General features: G+C 56.2%; 1 protein-coding gene across 3 annotated transcripts in view; it reads right to left on the reverse strand.

Moving 5' to 3' along the window:
• PTPRF (protein tyrosine phosphatase receptor type F) overlaps positions 1-18874 on the reverse strand; it is a 79455-nt gene extending 60581 nt beyond the window's left edge. Inside the window, exons 1-3 of one of the 3 annotated variants that reach the window (XM_025288930.3) lie at positions 18705-18874; positions 11812-11888; positions 4600-4735 (exon numbers count right to left, since the gene is read on the reverse strand). In XM_025288930.3, coding sequence (XP_025144715.3) covers positions 4600-4690 — 91 coding nt within the window. In that variant the 5' untranslated portion in view covers positions 4691-4735; positions 11812-11888; positions 18705-18874. The remainder of the gene's footprint in view (positions 1-4599; positions 4736-11811; positions 11889-18704) is intronic. The other 2 variants (XM_044945134.2, XM_044945133.2) reach the window with 2 other exon arrangements.
• Positions 18875-25499: the final 6625 nt, after the last annotated feature.

Consider the following 25499-nt stretch of genomic DNA (forward strand, 5'->3'; position numbering starts at 1 on the left):
AAAAAGTCCCTGCCACGGGCCAAGCACTGTGCGGGACACAGCTCAGGTCCTGTGGCGATGCCATCCCACCCAAGCCCATGGGCATCCCCCTTGCCTTTGCATGTGCCAAGACCCTCTCATGCACCCTACCCTAAAGCCTATGAGAGCCTGCTCTGTGCCCCTCAGCCTCTGGGCTACAGTCACTGGTCATGTCTCCAGGCAGGCAGGTAACCTCAGTGACTTAACCACTCTGCCCAGTACTGACCAGAGCTGGCGTCCAGGAAGAGTCTGAACAGAACTCCCAAGGACACATGCCTGGAGGGGCTTTTTGCCCCACCAGAACATGGGGCCACCTCCCCTCCATACCCACCCCTCCCTGACCACATGGAAGTCATGGCTGCACAGGCCTTTGGGCAGCAACTACCAGGGGCATATGCCTTGGACACTCTTAGGTAGCTGAGCCCATGCCAAGTGGGAGGGAGTGGCCTAGGAGAAGAAACAAGTGGGCTGCCCTGGGGGGCCATGAGTCCCAGGGCCCAGCCAAACTCAGCTGCCGAAGGCTACTCCGCAGGGAGATGACTGCTATTTTGTACCTTCCCTGCAGCCCCTTGTACACAGGCACATAGACACGCAGCAGCCAGGGGCTGTAAGGGAGGGCAGGGAGGCGGGATTCCCCGGCCCTGAACAGCCTAATGAGCTGGGGACTCATTAAGGCTGGCTCCTGTGACCACTTCTGGCATCCCCGGGAGGGAGATCCGCTCAGAGACAACCCTGGGCTCCCAGGGGACACACAGGGAGCTCCAGGTCATGGCCTGGGATGGAGGGAGCGCGTACGAAGTGTCAGGTGCCTTCAACATGTGACCTCAGTTAACCTTTCCAGGTAGAAGTGACTATCCTCATTGTGCAATAGGAAAACAGTCCCTGAGAGGGAAAGCAAGCTGCCGGAAGTTCCACGGAGGGCAGAGTCTAGACAGGCCACCAGGTCTGGCCTCCCCAAGGATGGCGGGGGTGGGGTGGGAAAGGCACTGCTGAACCCCATGCAGCACGCTGCCTGCCCCATTCCAGCTCCATAGACCGGGTCGGGGCTGTGATGACAGACGCATCCCCAGTTACTTAGTAAGACTTTACCCGCCCACCTATACTTCTAGCCTTTAGGCATCCTGCTCTGCTGCTGCTGCTGCTAAGTCGCTTCAGTCGTGTCCGACTCTGTGCGACCCCATAGACGGCAGCCCACCAGGCTCCCCCGTCCCTGGGATTCTCCAGGCAAGAACACTGGAGTGGGTTGCCATTTCCTTCTCCAATGCATGAAAGTGAAAAGTGAAAGTGAAGTCGCTCAGTCGTGTCCGACTCTTAGCGACCCCATGGACCACAGCCCACCAGGCTCCCCCGTCCATGGGATTTTCCAGGCAAGAGTACTGGAGTGGGGTGCCATTGCCTTCTCCGCATCCTGCTCTGGGCTCCTATGATTTCAAGTAACTGGTCTGCCCTACGCTGTCCGGGAACAAAAGGGAGATGGTCCTCACGGTGGTCCTCTCATGGGCTCCAGGGAGAAGCCCGTTTCTCCATCTTATTAGGCAACACCCCCCCTTTAGCAAATGCCCACTCACCCTTCAGGGCCCCGGTTTTCCAGGAAGCCTCCTACCCGCTCCCACGACGCTTAGGTCACTACCTCTGGGGGTGCCAGCACCGCCCCCAGCACAGTGCACGCTGCAGTAACCCCACCGCAGGCTCCAGACGCAGGCCTGTATGGATTCTTCCCACTGGGCACCTGACAAGCACACAGCGGATCAGCAGAAATCTCCTCCTGCTCAGGACCACCTCTGGCCCCACAGGCTGCCCTCTTCAGAAACACAAGCCCTGGCTGGGGGAGCCCCCGAGCCCCACGCCCAGGTCCCTGCTGGAGTTGACTCGGCATTGACTCGGGGCCTCTGGGCTAACTCTTGGCAGCTGCCTCTCTGCCCCTCTTCCCTGCACTTCCTCAGAGGCCAGGGCCCCCATTCATTTGTCTCGTTAAGAGGCCTATAGAAACACATTTGTCCGCTCCGCGCTCCACTGCTCCGGTCGTCAATTCTCTGGAGTGCCTGCCCTACCTTTTGCAGCAGCTCTGTCCACGTTGCCTGCTTGCCCTGGCTAGAAGTCTCCCAGGTCCAACCTAAGGCTGGCCAAGGGTGTGGGGGTGGGGACAAATCCAAATGTCTGTGCAGTGTGAGGCAGACCCTGCCTCCTGGGGTCAGGTCATCACAGCCCCCAGCCCATGCCCCTCTTCCGCTCTCTGCCTGTGAGCAGAACCCAACTCACCTATTGCAGCATCTCCAGCTGGTTCCTACCTTCAAGACTTTGGGCTCTGGTCCTTAAGAGACCAGCATGGAGGTTCTTAAGACTGCTCTGTTCCACTCCGCTCCTTCTAGGGGTTCAGGCCTGACTCCACCCTTCCAATTCAATTACTCATCTACCAAACTCCAGGCCCTGAGTTGGACAATGGTCTGACCCCCTGGGACTCGCAGACTTGGCACAGAGTCACATGTGCCCAGGGGAGCAGCACATGACTAAGGCTCCTGGAGGAGGTGATGGCTCCAGGTGAGTGGAAATCGTCAGGCGAAGGGGATGGGGAAGAGGGTTCCTATCAGAGGACACAGAAGAGCACGGGAGCAACTGAGAAGTCAGCACGGCGGGGGTGTGGTGAAGGATGGGGCAGGTGGAGGATGAGGCTGCAGAGGCTCAAAGATGCAGGGCCTGGACCCCAAGGCTCCAACCGAAAGGCAACAGAGAGCGAGGGATTTTCAACTGAGAGACAACATGATCAGGTTTTCATTTTGCACCATGACTCCCACCATGGAACAGAGACTGGAGACAGGAAACCACCAGGAGGTTGTGGCCTGCAAAAGCCCCAGAGAGCGCTGAGCCTGGCTTGGATGAGGCCGTGGGGGGAGAGGTGGATGCATTCCAAAGATATTCAGGAGGGAGAAACAGCAGAACTTGGTGATGGATTAGATGTGGGTATGAGAGTGGGAGGAGGCCCAGGTTTCTCACTTGGGTGGCTGGGTGGGTGGGAAAGCCATTCACAAGAGAGAGAACACAGAAAGATGGGCAGGTCTGGGGGGATGAGGGTGTGGGCACAGGTTCCAGCATGTTGGGTCTGAGCAGGAGGGGAGGCAGTTTTGCTCCTGGGTGTACTGTCTCTCACAGCCAGCACAGTGGTCCTCCCTCTGCTCTCAAGCTCCCATTTGAAGGCCCTACGAGTGTCCAGAGTGAGGGTGGGGGAGCGAGGCCAGCAAGTCAGTGTCCAGGGGCTGACTCTGATGAGCCTTGGCCTCCTTGCCATCTCAGAGTCACACCCAGTGACTTCTACCCTGGGCTGTCCCTGCAGGCTCCAGCTCTCTCCAGCACCCCCTACCCTGCCCTGCTCCTGCTAGCCTGGCCCTTTCATCACCAGCACCTTAAGGCTCTCATCACCCCACGCCCCGCACCCCAAGAGGAATACCCTGTCTCCCCCTTGCCCCACAAGCCCCACCCAGCTCAGCCTGGAGGACAAAGGGCGGAGCTCTCCAGTCCCACCCCCTTCAGGATCTGGTCCTGAATAAATAATGAGCCCTTAGGAGAAAGGGCTTGGGTGGGGCAAGGAGAGAGCTCTGCACCCAGATACTTGGGAGAAGGGGCTGAGGGAACCTATGGACTGCTGACCCCCAGGCTGACCCCCAGGTTGGCCCTGGGCCACCTCTGGGCTCCAGACAGGATGGGAACAGCCCCGTTCCCCGGGGACCTTGGCTCCGACCTCGCCCCTCCCCCTCCGTGTGCAGATTGGCTAAATCTGCCCTGTGCCCCGCCTCCCACCAGTAACCAAGCAGTGGTAACCATGGTGACGGGGCGGGCTGCGGCCAGTCTTGTAGTGCCAGGCAGGGGGAAGGGCGGCAGGAAAGGGACCAAAGTTCCGAGTTGGATGTGGGCAGGGGACAATCCCACCTCCCCAACACACAAGGAGGGGCGCTGGAGTCCAGCTTCCTGTGGCCAAGTGCAATCTTCCCTCATTCTAAGGGCTGAGGGGCTGGGGAGGGGATGCCCCTCTGCCTTGAAGTGGGGAAGGGAAAGAAGGGCTCAGCGTCTACAAGGGCCTAGACCAGGGGAAGGGCTGTGGTGGCTCCCTTCTCACCTTTCCCTGGACCTGTGCACACACCTGGTGTCCCATTCACACATCCACACACGTTCCTTGTATGCGGCGCCCCTATTCCCACACCATCGCTTGATGCAACCCACACTGTGCCTTCTGCACAGGTCCACAGCAGTGGACACAGACACGCCTGAGCACATCATCTGTGACCACACAAATCCTGGGCATGTCTCACCTCCAGCCCACAAACAGGGTCACACTCACACACGCCTCACCCTGCAGCACCTTAAGAGACAGGCGGGTATTCCACAGGGTGCTCCCGGGAAGTACAGGGCTGGGGTGCTCCTTGGAGGCGGGTGCTCCAAGCGGGAAGCCTCTCTGGGACAGAAGGTCTGGAGGTGTATTAGCCATCCGGTCTCTCCTGGTGACTGGTACCATCCCCCCTCCCAGAGTCCTACTAGGAAGAATGCATCCTTTCCATCTGGGAGGCCCCACACCTTGAGGGCCAGACTTACTGTCGCCATGGGCACCTGCCACCAAACCAAGCATCACAAGTGCAGGGACGAGGGGCACCATCGTCCTCCCTGGGGCTGGCTCAGGGGTCATCCGGGGCTCTAGCACCACGGCCAACCACAGCCTGGGACGATCAACCTGTGATGGAGATAAGGGCAGAGTTAACTGGCTGGTATCCACCCATGTCCCATTGTCCACCCGCCACCTCCTGGCTCCCACTCACCACCAAGACCACCTGGTTCAACAGACACCCCCACTCTGGAGTGTGCAATGACCATCCAGACCTTCCAAATCTTGTGCAAACCCAGACTCCTCATCAATTCCCTGGAGACCCCAAGGATAACCCACCAGTCATACGCAGGGAGAGTACGAGAGGCCCTCAGGTCATTCTCTAAACCTGAGTAGGGGGCAGGGGATTCTGAGACCAGAGGATGTACAGGGATGTTCCATTCCAGACCTAGAGTTTCCAACACGCCTCGGTAAGGAGACTGGGACAGGGAAACGGGGTCCAAGAGACATAGACACACAGGGGGAGACGGAGACCAAGACAGAGCAGTTAGCAGACCCACAGAGGCCAGGAACTCCAGAATTCTGGGGCCTCCTGTTGCCCCTCCTCTGCCCAGCAGAGCCCACATGCTGGGCACAGGCCTCAGAGCACAGCCCTGGCAGTGGCAGACAGGATCCAGGTATCAGAGGCTTGGAGCCAAAGCCGCAACCCGTCTGGGCTCGCCAGGACACGCTCTGGACGAGTTGCAGCCGCCCTGTCTGGCCACCCTCATCCTACCCAATTCCCATGGCACCAACCTTCTCTACAGGGAAATCACAGGGAGGCCCCAGTGGCCAGGACTGGGGGTGCTGGACCCTGAGAGTCAACCCCACACCTCCTCTGCCCTACCCCCGTGGCCCAGAGCAGATCAACTGACGGTGTGGCAAGCTTCAGATGGCAACTCACTCACAACTGCCCTCCGGGCTGAGCCAGAAACCTGGGCAGGGGAAGACCATACGGGATGGTCTGAATGCCTCCAGGCCTTTGCTTACAGGGCTCCTCGGTTGGGTGTGCTTCTTCCCCCTCCACACACACTCTACCTGGCACCCATGTGGAGCACTCAGCATAGTCACACTAGACAGTATAGACACACTGCTATCACTCCCCGGCCCTGATGGCGAGCTCCTGAGGGTCTCTCTCCCACGGCTCCCATTCAGGGGCCTTCAGGAGATCTGCTCCAGTGCCCACCAGCTCAACTCACACCTTGCTCTGGGACAGGGGCTGGTGTACAAAGTCCCTCATTAATGCCCTGAGGACACAACAGGGCACAGAGTGCTGGTGGACACACCTTCGGGCTCCATGGTGGTACCTACAGACTTGGGTGGGAGATGGGACCAGACCCGGCTGACCCACAGGGCGAGAGAATCTGCAAGGAGGTGACAGGGCTGGTAACAGGAAGAGACAGGACTCAAAGATGGCTCTGCTCTGCCCTGGAACTTGGACCCCAGTCTCAACCGGGACAAAGTTCAGAAGGGCAGAGGGCGAAAGTGAGCAAAGGTGCTGGGACAAAGCAGGAGGACCGTGAACTGAGGTAGGAGCTGACCACAAAGGGGAAGGGGGAAGCTGTCTCTTGTCCCAAGATCTTACCAGAAGTCTGAGATGGGCTCAGCAGCAAAAGCAAGAACACTGAAGCAGCCTGGTGGGCATCCAGCCCCATTTACCCCACACCTGGGGTTCTGCTCAATGATCAGAGTACAGGTAGCTGAGACCAGGAGAGAGGGCATCCCCACCGTGATGCCTTGTATGGCCAAGTTGGGATGGAGGTCACGCATCACTAAGACCCTGTCTGTCTGGGTGTGGTCACCACGGCACTGTCGTGCTGCACCGTGACCACTGATATTCAACTTCCCAGCAGACATCAGGTGGTGAGCTGCCAGGCCGGGCTGTCATGGGGGTATGGGCCCTTGATAAAACCATCCTGCATCCTTGTTATGTGTATCAGTGGCATGTCGCACCAAAGGACAGAGGCAGAGGGGACTAGTACAGACATCATGGGGTGCAACAATACGATATTCACAGAGGTTTCACTCCCAGGTATTGTACAAGCAGTCCAGGTGTGAACCTGTCCCCCCTACCACCAGTGCAGACACACACAGCTCTCTGGCATGGATGTAGAGGTGATGAAGCTACACAGGAGAGACACTGTGGAGGAACAGCACAGCACAACCATCATGGAGTGTAACTCCCCAGTATAATGGCCACTTAGCCATAATCCCCTGTAGCTGCCTTGGCATAGTAATCACAGCAGTAAACTCCTAGGCAGAGACATCATGGAGGTGTGGCCATCCTGGCCAGATGCCATGTGAGTGTGGACAGACATCATGGGTGTGCAGCTGCCCGATGGACATCACCGAGGTACATTATCACAGATAAATAACACCAGTTATCAATATCAGGGGGTGTTCAGTCCCCAGCACAGCCATAGCGTCACTTGGTCATGTCTGATTCTTCTTTGACCCCATGGACTGTAGCCTACCAGGTTCCTCTGTCTGTGGGATTTCCCGGGCTAGAATACTGGAGTGGGTTGCTATTTCCTTCTCCAGGGGATCTTCCTGATGCAGGGATTGAACCTGAGTCTCCAGCATTGCAGGTGGACTCTTTACTGCTGAGTCACCAGAGAAGCCCAGTACAGCCATCGTGGAGTTGTTATTCCAGAGCAGATATCATGTGGTATCCTCTTGGATGAGATTCTGGCCATGGGTGTCAGAGAAACTGGGCCTCTGATAAGCCCACTGCCACTGAAACAAAGACAACTGGCCCTGACGTGGGGACTCCTGGCTTGCCCTGTGTATCTGGGTCTGGAGTGCCAAGGTCACTGCTCAAATGCAAAAAGAGGAGACAGAGGTAAAGAGGTTGAAAAGATGACGTTCCCTCCTAGACAGCTTCTCCCAGCAGTTCCATGGACATGGGGACACCCAGAGTGATGGGGAAACATGGGGACACAAAATACAGACACGTTCTCAGGGAATTACTCTGGCCAGCACATAGCTGTCCCGGCCAGGGCTTCTCCCTCACCAGCTCCGGGTACGAGCAAGCTGCCTCCGCCCCAACTCTGGGCACAGAGCCCACCCCAGTGTCAGGCGGTGCAGGCTGCTCCCAGCTTCAGGGCCCTGCACTGAAGTCCCAGCAGAGTCCCAGGCCCTGAGTCTAGACACTGGCCCTGCCCCCAGCCCCAGGGTGCTCAGGGTCACCTGGGAGGAGACGGCAGGAGGGCAGTAGGGAGGCGGACTGACACCCTCCTGCCTGGGGTGGCCGAGAACCTTCTGAATTCAGTGCAATGGTGTTAGGAGCAGAGTGTCCACTTCTGCCCATGGCTGGGTGAGTCTGGACTCTCAACAGCCGAGATGAAAACACAGCCTGAGCACTTGCACACTCGGCTCGTCTCTGGATTGCACTGCGGACTGTTGGTTCTACCAACTGACATACTTGGGCAGGAAAACAATTCTGTACTGAATGCTATTGTACAGTATCACTGGATGCCATTTTTCTACACTCAGAATGGTTTTCATATATCCTTTTTCTTTACTATATCAGCATAAAGCTGCCAACTGCCCTTTCTTGGGAAGAACTGTCCTTTATTCTGAAATTTTGTCCTTGGTGTTAAAATGTCCTTTCTTATAGGAAGTGATGGGGGATAGCAGATAACAGTTATTTTTTAATAATGTCCTTACTTTGGCAAAATAAAAATGGCTAACCCCATGTCTGGCCTCCAAGTCCTTCTGGAAATTGTACTGGTTTGTGAAATTGAAGAGCCTGGGGATCGCTGCTGTGAGGAAAAAGAAAGGAACAGGCACCACACCAAGCCATAGGATTCAAACACAAACATCTCGGACAGGCCTGTAAACAGAGGCCAGGCCACCTCCATGCAGCCATCCACCCCTGCCAGCCTCAATGGGGGCTGCCCCAGAGAGACCATGTGACGCCAGCCATGGTGTGTGGGGGGTGTTCCCTGGCTGGAGAACAGCTGGGATCATTCCGAGGCCTCCTCATGAATATGCAAACACAGATTGATTTGTTTCCCTTGGGCACGTGTTATTATTCACAAATATTAATTAGTCTCCAAATACCACCTGTTCCTACAGCTTCCTCCCCACTTCCTCCCTGGGCCAGGACCCTGGCTCCCAGGGGGGCCTGGGGCCCCAGAATGGATGTTAGTAGAAAGAGGGGTATGCAGGGCCCCAGGGAGCGGCCGGCCAAGGGGAGAGGCCAGCGCCTGGGCAAGAGGAATGTGAGGGCGGGCAGCGCCTCGAGCTGTTCATCTTCTCACCGGCGGGCAGCTAACCGAGCCCTTTTGTCACGTCCCGGACACTTCACCGTGTGGCACTGCAGCAGCGGCCGCGGAGGCGGAAACAGGCCTTCTTACACTTGGGAAGGGAAAACCAACGTGTTTCCAACTCTCACCAAACCAACCACCAGATTAAGACGGGAATAAATCAGTCTCAGCCGTGCTGTGACCTCGGCCCCGAGAAAGGAGGCGGCCGGCAGCAGGCCGCCTTTGCTTCTCCAGCTAGTTGGTCAGGGTCTAGGGCACAGCCAGAATCAGCCCCCCTACCCAGGAAGCTGGGACCCTGACCCCCTGGCAGCCCTCAGCAATTCAGGCTCCTGTATGAGCAGACGGGGAGCCTAGGAAGACTGTCCCAGAGTCGCTGGGGGAGGCACGAGCTCCAGCAGAGGCTTAGCTCTGGGGGCAGGAGACCAAGGGGCCAGCAGAGGCACCTTCCTACAGCTATAACTCCTAGGCCACCAGCCCTCTGGCCTCCTTCCTCTGGGGAGTGGAGGCTCCCCTGGGTTAATGTTCACCAACGTGGTGCCTCCAGGCCTCTGCACTCATTTTCTCTCTACTGGAAAAAAGGCCTTCTCCTGGCCCAGCCACCTACTCACCCACCAGAACTCAGCTCCAGTGGCCAATCAGTGCGAATCTTCCCTGAGTGGCCCTCCTCAGTTTTCCAGATTTGTACAGCACAGAGAAGGCAGCAAAAAGTGGCACAGACCCGTGCTTCTCAATCCAGGGTGATCTCGCCCCACGATGGGACATCAGGCGATGTCTAGATACAGTTCTGATTGTCTGATGGGGGAGGGGGTAAGTGCTACTGGCATAGTAGGAAGAAACGAGGAATGCTGCTGGACATCCTACAGTTAACGGGTCAGCCCCCCAAAATTAAGGATTATCTGGTCCAAAATGTCAACAGTCCTGAGGTTGAGAAACACCTCATTCGAAGAGTTGACTCATTGGAAAAGACTGATGCTGGGAGGGATTGGGGGCAGGAGGAGAAGGGGACGACAGAGGATGAGATGGCTGGATGGCATCACTGACCCGATGGATGTGAGTCTGAGTGAACTCAGGGAGTTGGTGATGGACAGGGAGGCCTGGCGTGCTGCGATTCATGGGGTCGCAAAGAGTCGGACACGACTGAGCGACTGAACTGAACTGAACTGAATGTGGACAGCAAGATCGTTCCCGGATGTCCCCTAGATCCTGCCCTGGCCCCTGCCCCAGAACCAGTCCCTATGAGTACCCTGGACCCCAAGACCCCAGGTATGGCTTGACTCTTACATTAGCTGAACCCAGGCCTCTGGATCTCAAGGCCTCTTGCCCACCCCCTCCCAGTCAGTCTTGCCTCCAGAAGCCCAGCCACATAGCACACCTTAGTCCTACCCCTCACATACGCCATCAGCAAGTGGCCTCCCCAGAGGACAGAGGGGCTCCATGTTCAGGCCCCTTTTCTGGTGAGACTGGGCTCCCAGGAAGGTCAGACCCGTAACAGGTGGATGGACAGGTGATGGGTATCCCCATACCCACCCTCCCCATCTGACTTTTCCGACCAGTCAGATGCATGGCCTTGCCCCTGCATCTTCTACAGGCGCCCAAAGCCCTCCTCACCACACACAGGGCCTGGCCCCCAGCAGATGCCCGATACATGATCATTTCCTCCCCTCCCTAGGCCAAACCCATCTCTTCCACAGACCTCTTCACTGGCCATCATGCAGAACTGTCCAGGGGGGCCTACGGGGCCCTGAGCCAGAAGGCAGGGTGATGAACAAGATAGTCATGGGCTCTGCCTTAAAGGCACTTGCAGAGGACTCAGACTCAACCGGAACCCATCCTCCCTAACCCCTCCTCCAGGTCCCTACTTCAGCGACGAGCACCACCACGACCAGTCACCCAAGCCAGCCGGGCCTCCTCAAATTCTCCCTTTTCCTCATCCCACCTGTGCAGCTGGTCAATACATTTGAATGCATCCTGCCTCCACCCCAACAACCACCATGTTAGGAAGATCTCATCAGCACCCATGTCTTCAGTGGGCTTCCTGCCTCTGGTCACTCCCTTCCAGCCCCTCCTGCACACAAACCAACGCTCCCTTCAGTTTACAGAAATGCATATCCGATCAAGGCCCTCAGCTTTGTCTGCTGCTTTTAGCCCACAGTAGACATGAAGATAACGTTTCATGAATGAACAAATGAATGGGAGAATGGGCGGATGAATGTGCGGATGCAGGTTCTCTGAGTAAGAACTTTCAGTGCCTTCATTTCGCGCTCAGGAGAGTCTTTAGTCTGACATCCAAGGCCCAACACACTTCAACTGCAACCAAACCCTCCAACTTCATCCCCTGCAACTATGCTCTGGGCTTCTAGCAGATAGAGAGAAGTCGATTTCAAAGAGACATGGAAGAATGGGCCCCAGATCTTGTGAGGATCCTGCTCTTTCTTCCACAACCTACAGTCAAGAGGAACAGTCTTTTCTATAGAAACACGGTGAATGGGAAGCACAGAGATCTTGGTGGAAGTCCTGCAATGTTACCCTGAAGCCCATTTCACACCTACAGCAGCTGACAAGCTGTATATCATTCCCCAGCCACCTCCACCACCCACTCCAGCCAGAGACTCAAGAGCCATCCCCAACACCTCCCCCCGCCACCCCCCGCCTCCTGCCCCACATTCAACCCTTCACCATGTCCTGTCTACTCGGCCTCCCTAAATAGCACTCGAATCCCTCCTCTCCACCTCCACCGCTGCCTTCCTTGTCCAGGCCTCCATTACCTCTCTGCCACACGCACCCTGCATCACCATGTCCCCTGGCGACAATCCTTGCACGGCTCTCCACCAGTCTGAGTCTAAATGTGAACTGCCCAGCCTGGGCCTCCGCACCCCTACCTGGCTGGACACTCACCAGGTTTTGGCTTGCTCACGCCAGTCACTCTTGGACAACCAGCACTGAGGGCAGGGCACCGGGGCCTCCGCTCCTTCCTGGAAAGAGGGAAAAGGACGAGGAAACGTTAAGAACAGCACCACAGCAGAACATGTACTGACACAGAAAGACATTCAAAATGTGCTGTTTATGCAGGGGCGGAAAAAGCAGGTTATGGGACTGTTCAAGCAGGACGATCTCCATTTAGTAAAAATGCCCATCTCTTCGCTTCATTCACTCACTCCTTCCAGGCTCCTGAGCACCTACTATGCGCCAGCCTTTCTGCCAGGCACCCTGTATAGAGCCGTGAACAACACAGACCAAGCCCCTGACCTTGGGAGAAAATCTTGTGTCCAAGCTCCTTAGCATGACCTTCCAGCACAGCAGTTCTGCCCACCCACCTCTGCAGCCCCACCTGGCTGTGCTCCCTTGCCAGCCAGCCGGCTTGACAATTTCTTCTTCTGATCCTCACATGTGCCATATTCTTACAGTCTCTCAGCCTTGCCTGTGCCCTGCTCCACTGCCAGAACTGCACTCTCCACCTGTTCTAGCCAGTGATCCTTCGGCTCTCAGAGCCAAGGGCACTTTCTCAGGGAGGCCTTCCAGGATGTCCCAGGCTACACACTTGGACCTTGCCTCGGAGCAGTGACCACAGATGTGATGATTTATTTATTTACACAATTGCTGAGTGGCCGCTGAGTCACAACCATAATAAGCGTGGTGCGTGCCAGCTCAGCTCCAGGTCCCCAGCTCTCAGCAGAAGGCCAGCGCATAGTAGGTGCTCTGTCAATATACGCTGACTGGGCAGATGGAGGCATGAATGAGTTCACAGAAAACAGCCCAACCTGGGGAGAACCGCGCCAGCATCCATGGAGCCTTCAAAGAAGCTTCAGAAGCAATGTTTATTTTTGACTCTGTGCTGCTCTATAATTTCTAAAATGAAGGTGTGCCCCTGGATGCCTCTTTCACTGGCACACACACAGTGACAGGGCCCGGCCCCGTCCTTCTGGAACCATTATTGAGCCCCTACCTGGTGTGGGTCCCCTCCTGGGTGGGGGAAGGGTCTGACCTGCCCACAGTTCTCACAGCCCCCTCCCCACTGCTCAGCAACCACCTCCCTGCTGCCCGCTCCACTTGGGCCGCACCTTGTACGGGTTTCTCCTCGGTCTCACGCCGCCATGCACACAGGGAGCCTGCCCCACACAGCAGTTCCACCCTGGCTCCTCCCCAAACGGACCCATAGGACTGAGTCAGGGAGCCCCCAAGGCCAACCCCCCACACCTGGCACCTGGGAATCAGCCTCACTTGAGACTGACCACCTCTGCAACACAGGGGATGTCCTCAGGCCGGAGCCCCATCCTGACTGACCAGGACCATTCATGCTGACCCTGAAGCTCACATCCTCTCCTACCTCCATTGCCCCCTCCCTCAAGAGCCCAAAGCCCTGCCTGGGCCTCAGGATGGTCACACGCTTCCTGCCCCCAGCCCACCGGCTTCTCCACAAAGCTCCCTGTGGCCCCTGCTCCCAGCACACAGACTGCCAGGTGGGTCTGGCCAGACAAACCAGCTTCCATGTCCCAAACTCAAAGGCCCGTTTGTCTGGGGACACCCACTGGAACCTCACAGGGCCAGGCGTGAAGCTGTCAGCTCCATCGTTGCTCGGGGACCCTGGGGCAGAGAATGGGGAGGGTCCCCCAAGCCAGCTGCACTATGACCATGCCCAAGGCCACACCAGGAGCCCTGGGCCTGGTGCTTGGACCTAAGCTGAGCAGGAGCCACACCTGGATAGAGGGGGATGTGCCCCGAATGGCTTGGAGGTGGCTCAGAGGACAAAGCAGGCAGAGAACCTTGCCCGTGGAAAGACCCTGAAGCACAAACAGGATTCCAGAAGAGCTAGAACAGCACCTGGAGCCACGAGTGCCCGAAACAACCTAAGAGAGTGATCGGAATCACCCGTCAGGGTCACCTGCAAAGCTCCCAGAACCACCCCAGACACAGCATCAGCCAGGGCTGCCGGGCATACCCGGGAGACCAAGGGGAGAGCTACTCAGAAAGGGCCTGGCTGGTACCGGACCCAAGTTAGGAATCACCAGCTGGCACCCACAAAGGCCTCAGGAGCGAGATTGGCATTTGTGACCAGGATCAGGTGAGCAGGCCTTGACACCGAGCCAGGGCTGGCCCCTGGCAGGGCTGTCTGTCATTTGCCAAGTCTGGAAGCCGGCCTGGCAGCAGGATCAGAAGCAAGTTGAAGTCTAGAGGAGCACGGACACTTCTCTCAAGTGGCTCCCAGGCAGCCCCCATGGCTGCACCAGAACAGTCCCCGAAGTAGCTGAAACACTGCCAAGGAGCCAAATGACTGTTCACAGATCTGAGCACTGGGGACAGAGTCTGGGTACATCTGGACCTCAGAGGCAGACACCTCATCTGACGCCCAGGGCCAGTGCAGGTGGGGAGACAGGGGACCCAACACGCTGAGGCCGCCCCTTCTCAGAATCCCCTTCCCCCCGTTCCCAACGTCTCTTCCCCAGGGCTTCATCCTCTAGTCTTCTCACACTAGCCCACCTGAACGTCAGATACACCTGAGCAACACGCATGACCCCAGGGATGGCATGAGGGCTGAGGGCTGAGGGCTAGGCACTCTCCAGCCTGCGAACCAAAGCTCAGAATTGCAGCTACTTTAGGTGAGCAGATGCCCAAAGAGTTTTAAAAGCCCTTCCCACTGTGATTCTTATGGGGTGGGTTTGCACCGCCCCCTTTGATGATTATTATAATAAGAACTGCTAACACTGAGACAGCAATACTTACTAGATGCCAGGCCCTATTCTAAGCACTTTCTGCATATTAACTTCAATTTTCAAACCACTGCACAAGATATGGACTTCTGCTATATCCATTTTGACAAAAGGGAAAACAAATTCAGAGATGCTAAGCAGCTTGCTCAAGGTCACGCTGCTATTAAGTGGTTTTGAACCCAGCAGTTTGAAACTAGAGTCTGCACTTTTTACCAGTGAGGCTGTCTTCTCTTGGGCACAGCTCTACATGCTCTCATATAACTCTCCATCCTTCCTCAGACTTCTCCCCCGAGCTCCAGATTCTCACACACATCTCCCTTCTAAAAGACCCCCTCATCCCACCCTCAAATGCTCCAAGCATCTCAAAGGCCAACAGGTCAAACCATGAGCTTATTATCTGCCTCTCCCCAAATCCACCTTTCATCCCCAAGTCCCTGGCTCAGTGAAAGCCCTACCCAGTCACTCCAAGGAACCTAGACCCCTTCCTCTCCCTCACTCCCACATCCAATAAATCATCCTGTCCTAATAAACGTGTGCCTTCTAAATGGCTCCATGCTACCAAACCACCATTCTCTCTCATCTGACTTACCTTCACCCTTCTCCTCACTGGGTATCCTGTTTCTATTTACTTCCCGCAGCCACAGAATCCTCTTCTGGAAACATGAATCTGATCACAGCACATTCCACACACCCCTCCCTCTCATTCAAGCTTTAATTATTTGGTGTTTCCCTTTTGTGTTCTCAGAGTAAAGTCATAGTTACTTAACAGGGCATTAGATTTGCTCTATCTCCGAATACGCCACAAGTGATAAGACCTCTGGGTGTTTAGACATACTTTTTTTGTTTCCTGCTTGGAGTGCCTTTTCTTCAGTTGGAAAACTCCTATTCATCCCTCAAACCCCAATTCAGATAGCCCATTTTCTTGGTCTTCTTTGGGACTCATCTCATCTTGATCTCTGAACTTGTGGTGAACTCCTCCAATCTTCTCAGTTCAGAATGGCGACTGCTTTAGGTGAAGCTGATGCTGGGCTTAACCTTAGCAGTTCCTAAGAAGTGGGCTGCCTCTTCTACACAGCAGTTAGTCCCATAGGAGGCATGGCAGCCCAACTGAAAGCGCCTGGCCCAGAGTCTGGTACACAGTCAGCAATCAATAAGAGGTTACTGAATTGCTCTGCATTCTCATGATGCAGTCTGTTCCCCCAGGGACCATGAGCTTCTCAACGGCAGGGACCTAGCTGCAAGCTTGGTCCAAGCACACAGCAGTATCAGTCACACCGGAAGCAATAGCCAATGCTGCTGATACACCGCCACACAGGGGATTCCCACGACAGCCTGGGCAACCAGCTAGGGTTGGACGACCTCTTCCATTCTATAGGGAGTGAAACTGAGACTCGGAGAACAGGATCTCGCCAAGGTCTCAAACTGGCAAGTGGAGGGGCTGTAGTGTGTGTCACCGCCTCTGTAGGAAGAGGTCTGGGTCCTATCTGCTGCTGACTGTACTGGACTTCCACAGTCAGGACTGACGAGAACAAGAATGGAGGGAGCACAGAGAGCAAAGGCCAGCATCTTGCTGCACATAAATACAATTCCCAAGGAACGCAGCCAGGCTGCTCTTATTGCAACGCTCCCCTCTCCCCGAAATCTCCTCCCCAACTGCTTCACCAGCACCCAAACCTAGCCTCCTCCCCTAGAAGCCAGGACACCATACACACGCTCGCTATGTGCACAAGGCTGACCAGAGGGGATGCCAGGAGCTGCAGGAGGAAGGAGAGAGGAAGAAAGTATATGAAAACTATTTTCTTTGTAAAGGGAGAAGAGGGAAGAGGAAGAGCAAGGAGAAAACAGAACTACAAAGATGTTTCCAAGGACAAGGGGAAACTGAGCAAGCAAAAATGTATGAGAAAATGTGTGCACAAGAAAGCATGAGGCTGCACGTGTACACACACCCTTCCTAGGCTGTGCACAGGAGAGCAGTGAGGGTGTAAGCAAGCACGCAGACTGGGACTTGGGCGTGCAAACACAGCAGATTTTGGAGCTCTGGCTGCTGCGCAGGCCCAAGTGTGCAAATCAGAGGGCACTGGGGAGATAAGTGGATGTGGAGTGGAGGTGGGGGGGGGGGGAGGGTGAGCTGAGTGTGGAAACGGGGGTGTGAGTGTGTGGCCTGGGCTGGGGCTGCGGATGTAGGGGGCTGTGCTTGGGGAGGCTCACCTACTCCTTCCTGAAGCCCTAGGCTCATTCATACCATCAGTGAAAAACTGGGATTTTCTTGCTCCCTGAAGCAAGAGTTAATAAGGAGCCAAGCATAGAATTTCCTGAGATTTTTCTGACAGAACCTTGCTCTGGATCCCACTGGATGCCATATGCCTCTCAAAGGATCCCTCAGCAGATCTTCTGCCTTCTCGGTGGATCCTTCACCATTGAGGATCCCTCTGGAAGCACCAGCCTTGGATCCTTTTCCAGGCCTCTCACCCCAATGCACTTCTCTGGATTCTCTGGTCAGATCCCACACCAGGTCACTCTGGGAGCCCGAGGGGAGTCTTCATCACCAACACTTCTGCAGTCCAGACTCTAGGCCTGCCCCGGGGGGCCCCAGGGGAATCCAGAGGACCCTACCCCCCACTCCTGCCAGCAGCCTCCTTTCCATTTTACTGCTCAGACAGGTACCCGGCACCCACCCATCAACCTGTTCCAACTTGGGGGCCCTGCACTGAGGGGTGGTGGGTGTTGAAAAGAGGAGAAAAACTAGCCCCATCCCCCACCCTGGGGTGGAAGAACCAGAGGGGCAGCATTCCAAAGGAACGAGGAGGAGGTCTGGGTCTCTGCAAAGGGGCGGCAGAGATTCCAGTCCGTGGGAGACAGAGACACCAAGAGACCAGCAAGAGACCCGACAGAGACCCGGGAAGGGAGACCCAGAGATGGGGGAGGGAGCAGAGAGACCAGAGAAGAGAGAGCAGAAAGCCGGGAAGAGCACAGAGAGACCCAGGGAAAGAACACAGAGACCCAAGAGAAGGAACACAGAGACCCGGCAAAGAGCACCGAGAGCCGGGAGAAAGAACACAGAGACCCAGCGAGAGAGAGCAGGGAGACCCCGGAGGGAGTCGCAGACAGCAGAGAGACCCCGGGATTGCTTGGGGGGTGGAGTGGGTTGAAAGTGGGAGGCCGCGACACGGGGAGACAGAGATACAGAGGCTTTGAAGGACGTAGAGAGACGGAAACACGGAGGGAAAAGGAGAAATAAGCCGAGACAGGATCGTGGGCACAGCGATGAGGACCGGGGCACACCAACACGGGACGGGACGCAGGGCGGCGACTGAGTGAACTTTCCGGAGCGGGTCCGAGTGGACACGTCCTCACGGGACAGGTCGCCCCAGGGCCTTCGGGTCACTGCACCCGGGGAGGGGCGGGTACAGCCCGGCCCAGCGCCTCCCCAGCCCGCGCCGGCGACCTGGGTTGGGGGTGGGGAGGTGGGGGTTTCCAAACTCGCGCCCCGCGCACCCCGGGACGGCACGTGCGCCCGGGCCGCGAGCAAGACGGGGGCGCGGCGGCTGCGGATCCCCCGCCGGCTGGGAGGGGGCGCCTGTGCGGCGGGGGTGGGGGCGCGGCCTGGACCCGCCCGGAGCTGGGGAGGCGATGGGAGGCTGAGGGCCGCCCCCGGAGCGTGTCCGCGCCGGTGGTGGGGGCAGACGAGGCGGGACCCAGGAGGGGGAGCCCCGACGCAAAAGGGAAACTTTGCGCTGGGCGGGGGGGCGGCGCGGGCTGCGGCTCAGGTGCGGCGGGAGGGAGGGGGCGAGGCGGAGAAAGGAGAAGGCGGCAAGGGGCGGCAGGGAGCTAGCCAGCCGGCGGCAGGGTGATGGTGGGGGGGTCCGTCTGCCGCGGGGTAACGCGGGGAGGAGCCGCCGGGCTTGGTGGGGGCGCTTAGCCGAGGCGGCGGGCGCGGCAGGTGGGGGCGCGGCCCGGCCTAAGCGGCGCCCCCGGCCCCCCGGGACCGCCCCCAGCTCTGCTCTGCGAACGCGGGGAGAGGGCGGGGGAGTGGAGAAGGGACCGATGCGGAGGGAACTGGAAGGGGGCCCGGGGGTCACTCACCGCCTATCCAGGGGCCGTCGGTCCGCATGTCCCCCCCAAGCCTCTGGGGCCGCTGCTCCCGCTCCTCTTCTGCCGCCGTCGCCGCCACCGGATCCCACTCCCGCCACCGCCACCCGAGCTGGAGCCGGAGCCGGAGCCGGAGCTGGAGCCGCCGCCTCTGCCGCCGCCGCCACCGATTCCGCCGCTCCCGCGCCAGCTCCAGCCGCGTGCCCGCGCCCACGCCCGCGCCCCTGCCCCTGCCGTGCGCGTCCCCGGCGCCGCCCCTCCCCTCGTGCACTCTCGCTCGTAGAGCTGCTGAGCCGCGTAGGCCCGAGACCGCAACCCAACCCCGCGTCTAAACCGACCCGGACCCCAATACAGAATCGGAACCCCAATAATAAGCATGGGCAGACCCAAACTTCCATACGAAGTCCGGATCCTACTAGAGGCTTTCAATCCAAATGTGAGCCTGATATTACTCTAGGACCCCATTTTCTCTCCGTAGAGATCTGAACCTGCGATTGAGCCCGGACCCACCCCAACTCAATAGTAAGTCCAGACCCCTAAATCTGCCGTGAAATTGGCACGAGTAGTAGTTTTAATCTGAACCCCTATATTAAACTGAAATACCAATTCTTAGGCTAAAACCCCATTATCACGTCTACTTGATTGTGACCCCAGCATCAACCCTGGTCCTTAAATGGACCCCAGTACCAGTGCTGAGCCCCAATCCCTGTGTGAACCTTCAAGTCCAATAGCTACCTTGCTATGGTAGCTACCCAGCACTTTTTTGTGAACCCCAAGCCTTTCCATAAAACTCTTAATACTGCAGTCCCAGCCCCAGGTCAATACCAACATGCTGTGAACTAGGATTGAGTCCCCAGAAAAGGACCCTAATACAAATACTGACTTCAGACCTCGTCCATTTGAGGGGCCATTTAAGACCCTAACTTGACTCACCTCTAGTGGTAATCTTGGAACCTAGGATTTATGAGACTGGCTTTGTAGAAGCTCCGTACAAATTCACTGCAGCCCCATACTCACTCTACTCCTCTGACCCGATGTCAACCCCAACCTGAGGCTGGCCAGCACCCCAAAATCAACAATGCCAACTGTCGACCTGAGTCAGGTCCTGAATTGGCCCTTAGTTCACCACTCAATAGTGTCCTCCAAGCCTGATATAAACCTCAGTATTGAATTTCTGACTCCTCATATCAAACTTAAATGCTGACCCTATAAATCTCTGGCTAAACCAATAACTTACCAAAAGATTTACTACAGGTCCTAACTCATAGGAACTTGGTGAGCTCCAAACCAAGAGCCACACCTTGGCACCAAAGCCTCTGATCTCAGACCTACCGTGCAGTCCATATCACATCAGCCCTCTCCTGCCTGCCCCCCTCATGAAAGACAGGGAGCCTACCCTGACTGCCTAGGTCAGATGAGGACCCCTATGGGGTCTCTGATCTGTGGGGTCTCTGTGATATCTCTGTGAGTCTGAGGGTCAGGTGAGAAATAAAGTCTGGAGATTGTTGAAGCACCTGGTTTCCAGGAGCACGGTGTAATGTGCAGGGCAAAGGTAGAGGTGGGGGGGTCTGGGGCTAGGAGCTGAGTGGAGTTCTGGTTACCACCTAATTCACTGCCTGCTTTTGCCCAGGACTTGAATTTAGAGGTGGTGTGTGTGCGCCCCCTCGTGTGTGAGAAGGGGATGGGAGTGATTCTGGGCAAACAATCAGATCCGGATTCCAGATGACAAACGGATCAAAAATGAACATTCTTAGTCTGTGGTTTTTTATCCACTGATAATTTTGGTGTCCTGTGGAGGAGGTATTGCAAGTTTCGTGCATCTTTAGACATTTTGGCCTGTTTTTCAGAAGTGGAGTGAGTTGAGGCTTCGGGGGAGGGTTTCTTCTAAATTTAAAAAAGTATACTTTCCGGCCAGTGATGCCTGCTCCTTGCTGACTCGTGAAAACAGTTCTTCTTGGCTTCAATGGCCTATATTCCTTCCCTGATTGTCATTTCTCAGTCTCTTTTTTACCATCTCCTATTCCTCCCAGGATCTGTCTACACTGTCCCTTCTTGCACTCTGCCCATGGACCGTCTCCACCACCACCAACCAAATGCTGATGACTTCCAAATCTGTCTCCCTGGTATGGATCTCCTGGGCAAGAATACTGGAGTGGGTTGCCATTCCCTTCTCTAGGGGATCTTTCCAACTCAGGAATCAAACCCAGATCTCCTGCATTGCAGGCAGGTTCTTTATTGTCTGAGCCACCAGGGAAGCAATGTTCTGAGTATTTCCAAGAGTCTTCTCTAGACCACTCCTCAGTTGTTGGTCAGGTAAACTGAATTTACTGTCTCTCCCACCCCAGATCTGCTAGCCCCCAGCAGTCCCATCTCAGGCAGCAGCACCTCATTCAATCAGTCACTGGGCCAGAAACAGGGCATCTTCCCTCTGCACCCTCATCTAATGCAACCTGTAAAATTTGAAATATAGAAAGGGACTAGAGATCATCCCAAGGGAGGTGAGCGGGAGTGGGGATGGAGAGAGAATAAGGGAGGAGGGGAGGAGACGGGAAAGAGACAGAGATAGCTTTTGACTTTTGGGCTTCAGTTCACACAAAAATCTCTCACGCATAGTCATAAAAAACACCTCTTAAGACTTACTCTGTGGGACTTCCCTGTAGTTTAGTGACTAGGACTTTGAACTCCCAATACAGGGGGCCTAGGTTCAAGCCCTGGGAACCTAGGGCTCTAGGTTGCTCTAGTCTGGGAACTAGATCCCACATGCCACAATTGAAGATCCCATGGACCTGAACTAAAAAGCTACTGCATGCCGCAACTGAGACTCAGCACAGCCAAATAAATAAATAAAATATTTAAAAAAAAAAGATGTCAGTCAGTGACAGTGGCTTCACACTCACACACACACACACACACACACACACACACACACACACACTATATATGAAGACTCTATGTTGAGTGGGGTCAGTGCCCTGGAAACAATGGTACCTATTTGGAGCCCTCACTTCCTCCAGGGAGCCACCCCTAACCTCTTGCTGAGTGGGGTCTTGCCTGCCCAAACTCTAAATCCTGGATGTCACCACCATTAGTATCTGTGTCTGTCCCCCCACCTTAAAGGTGGTGGGTTCCTTGAGGACAGGGCAGGAGGAAGGAGCCTGCCTTGTCCACTGCCACATCCCAGTGGCCAGTACTGGGCCCTGATACACAAAAGCTGCTCAGTATATTTTTATTAAAGGATTGAAAAGATAGATTTTCCCCTTCTGTGCTCAGGGACCATCAGACATAAGTGACCAGGTGAGGAAGCCTCCCTGACCAAGCCTCAGACCTCTTCCACACTTGGGGCTTCTGTTGGCCTGGCCTGGCCTGAGAGGGGCTTGTGGTGTTTGCTGACCTGTTGCCTGCAGACTGGGCATCAGTGGGTCTGCAGCTCCCACAGCCCAGTTCCCTCAGCTCAGCACTGCCTGGTCTGTGAACCTAATACTTGGAAAGCCCTATGGGCCAAGGGCCTTACTCTCTTGTGGCTGAAGTCGGCAGCCCCACTCAATGCTATACCAACCAGGCTCTTGCTTCAACCCCCTCAGGGACACAGGGTTCTCAGAACCTCAAACCATTGGTCTCCAGCCCCCTGCTTGCCCATCTTTCAGAACCATGCGTGGTTCAGGTGTTTGCTGAGGTGGGGCATGAGACTGGCTGCAAGCAGCCGGCCCAGACCTCAGTGTGCCCAGCGCCTGGGACTAGACACAAGGCCGAGGTAAAAGAACCAGAGGCCTGGGCCCTGGGGGCATGTGGACGAGAGCCTCAGGTGGCTGGGCCTGTGCGTGCCTGAGCACTGTGGAAGGAGAGGAGCCAAGACTCGGTCCAGACTGCCAAACTCTGAGCTTGGGGTCCATGTGGACTTGACCTGCTGCCCTGCTCCTGGGCCTCGGGGGGAGGGACGTCCTTGTGCTCATCTGTGAAGGCCGAGTGCTACCACGTGGTAGGTCTGTGTCTGCCGGGCTCCAGCCCCAGGGGGGCAGGGTGAGGGGAGAGCCAGATGTCAGCTCCTACTCACTGTTCACCCTTTGTCCAGGTCCTGGGCCCACTGGACATTCTGCTCCAACTCATGACGTAAATACAGCTCTTAGTCATCTCTTAGTGGGTCTAAATCAAATTAAATTCAGCCTGAGTCCCTACCCACAAGATTTGTGAAAATTCCATATCACTCACAGCTCTCCTTCACCTCCCTCCAGTGATCCAAAAACGCCAAGGGGCTCACACAGCCCCAAAGATGCTCAGTCTGTGGTCCTCTTTGAGGAGAAAGGCTGAGGTCTGTTTCAGGCTGGCGCTGCTGCTGCAGACATCAGCTGTCCCTGCCCTGGGGCTTCCACTGTTTGTCCCCCATCTGCAGGGCCATTCCCCCACCCCTGGCTCTTTATGGGGGTTTCCCTCCCAGACCCTCAAAAGTCCTTGGTATTTGCAGTCACACATAGTCATTTTCTGGGGGTGGGGGGTGCATGCCAGAGTGGGATGGGGAACGCCTGTCCTCCTGCCCCGCTCTTCGATGCTGGGGAACCAACTCCCTAAGACTCGGTGGTGTTCTCTCTCTCAGTGCAGTCAGAAAGAACTCAGACGCCAGCACCACAAAACTGTGTACCATCTCAGGTGTTGAGTGGGAGGAAAAAGGCTCCGGCCTTGGAACGCAAAAGCCTGGCTAATGCCTTTCACTCCTGCCTGGTGAGTCACTCTGCAGGGGAGCGGGGGGCGGGAGAGCAGGGGGCTGGGAGCGGGGAGGGTGTGTGTGTAAATGAGACAGGAGTTAATATCTCAATAGAACACTCTGATGATGACTTCCCCTCAAGCTCTGAGAAAATAGAGGCTACCCAGGGGAGGACACCCCCACTCTTAACTATCAAATCCAGAAACCCACCCTGTCTGTTCTTTCCTTTCTCCCTCCTGAGGTGAGCCCCTCAGTGGCAAGTGGGCTGACCCCATTTGCAGCCTCTTTACTGTTTCATTCCTATCAACTCTCCACCAAGCTCAAGTCTCTCCCATCCTAAAAACTCCCCTCCCTTGACTCCACCAGCCCCTCCAGAGTGGGAGAGGTGGAGCGTTTCTCTGTTCTCCATCCTTGCAAACCCAAGAGCTGTTGACACAGGGAGCCTCCACTCTCCCGTCTCCTGTGCATACTCAGCCCACTGTGACGTGCATTCTGGGACCATCACTCCACTGAAGTTGCTCTTGACACGATGACTACCTGGGCTTCCCAGGTGGCAGTAGTGGTAAAGAACCTGCCTGCCAATGCCAGAGACCCGGGTTTGATCCCTGGGTCGGGAAGATCCCCTGGAGAAGGAAATGGCAACCCACTCCATTATTCTTGCCTAGAGAATTCCATGGACAGAGGAGGCTGGCAGGCTATGGTCCATAGTGTCACAAAGAGTTGGACACAACTGAAGTGACCTGGCATGCATGCACAATGACTATTCGCCTGCCTACTGCCCAGTCCCACGGCCATGCCTGTTTGCAGCTTAGTGGGCTTCTCCGTGGTCTTTTCCACTTCCTGCCCTCTGCCTGGGTCCCGTTGGTGCCAGTGCGCACAGACCAGCTCTGACCTCGTTACATCCCCATCAGCAGGCTGCTAGGCCCCCTGTTCTCACCCTCAACACTGGCCTCGACCATCCCTCACCCCAGCACCTGCTGCTCCCACCTTGCTCAGGGAACCTGGAGATGAGATGACTGTTGGGTCTCCTCAGATTTCTCCGCTGTGGGCCTGTGTTCTCCTAATGTATCCGCTCTCTCCTGCCTTCACTTTTCTTCTTGTCCCACCTACATGCCAAGGCCTAATGTTTTAATTACACTCTTGTCAATCCCCCAAGCCCCTTTGCCTCTCTGCCTTTTGATGGTATCTGTCTGGCAGGCCCCCAACTCCAGATGCACCCTCCTGTCCGCCTTCTTGTGCTTGCTCAAGCAGCCAAGTAACCCCACGGGTCAGAGTGCTGTTCCCATAAATCACAGCCGCTGACTGCACGCGCGCCCTCCACACCTTTCTCCCCGCAGCTTGGAACCCCACCTCTCTGCAATGGCTGTTTTCAACCTTCACCATTCTCTTTAAGCCTCCAACCAGCCCATTTCCTCCTTGCTGGCAGATGTGACCTGGCCTGCTCCTTTATAGGATTAAAGCCGCAGACAGGAACCCCCCAGTGCCTTACTAGCACGGTCACACATCTCCCTACACCCCCCCACCCTCGCTGCTTCAGAGGAAACACCCCTCCTCCCATCTCCTGCCCATCCTCGACAGCCTAGCCCCTCCTGCCTCTCTCTGTTATCCCCTCTTTCTCTGAGTTCTCTAGCCAGCCCCCCTCCCCTCCCCCTCCCACCCCCCACCCCCGCACCTTACCTGGATCTTTTCCACCAACCTGTCCCTGCAACCTTAACCCTGGCTCCCTTCCCACCATTGGCCGTTGGGCATTCCTGTCCATTCAGACATTCAGTCAAACATTGCTTTCACCTCCCACAACTTCCCCAGAGCATAACATTTGAATGGGGTCCTCCATGCCAAAAAACATGATGGGCATTTTCCCCCAGCATTCGTCTTACTAATCGTCTTGATTACTAACTCCTAAAACATTAGCTTCTTTGAGTCCCTTGATACCATACTCTCCTGGTTTGTCTCTTTGGTCTCCTTCTCAGGCTTCTTTGTAGGGTCACCCTCCTCCCTTAAAGGCTTGTGTTCCTCGAGCTCATTCCTAGGTCTTTCTCCCTCTCATTGTGGACCCTCCCTGGTGATCTCATCTGTGCTACCGCTTCGATTAC

The sequence above is a fragment of the Bubalus bubalis genome, chromosome 6 (genome assembly GCF_019923935.1).
Source record: "Bubalus bubalis isolate 160015118507 breed Murrah chromosome 6, NDDB_SH_1, whole genome shotgun sequence".
NCBI classification, from domain to species: domain Eukaryota; kingdom Metazoa; phylum Chordata; class Mammalia; order Artiodactyla; family Bovidae; genus Bubalus; species Bubalus bubalis.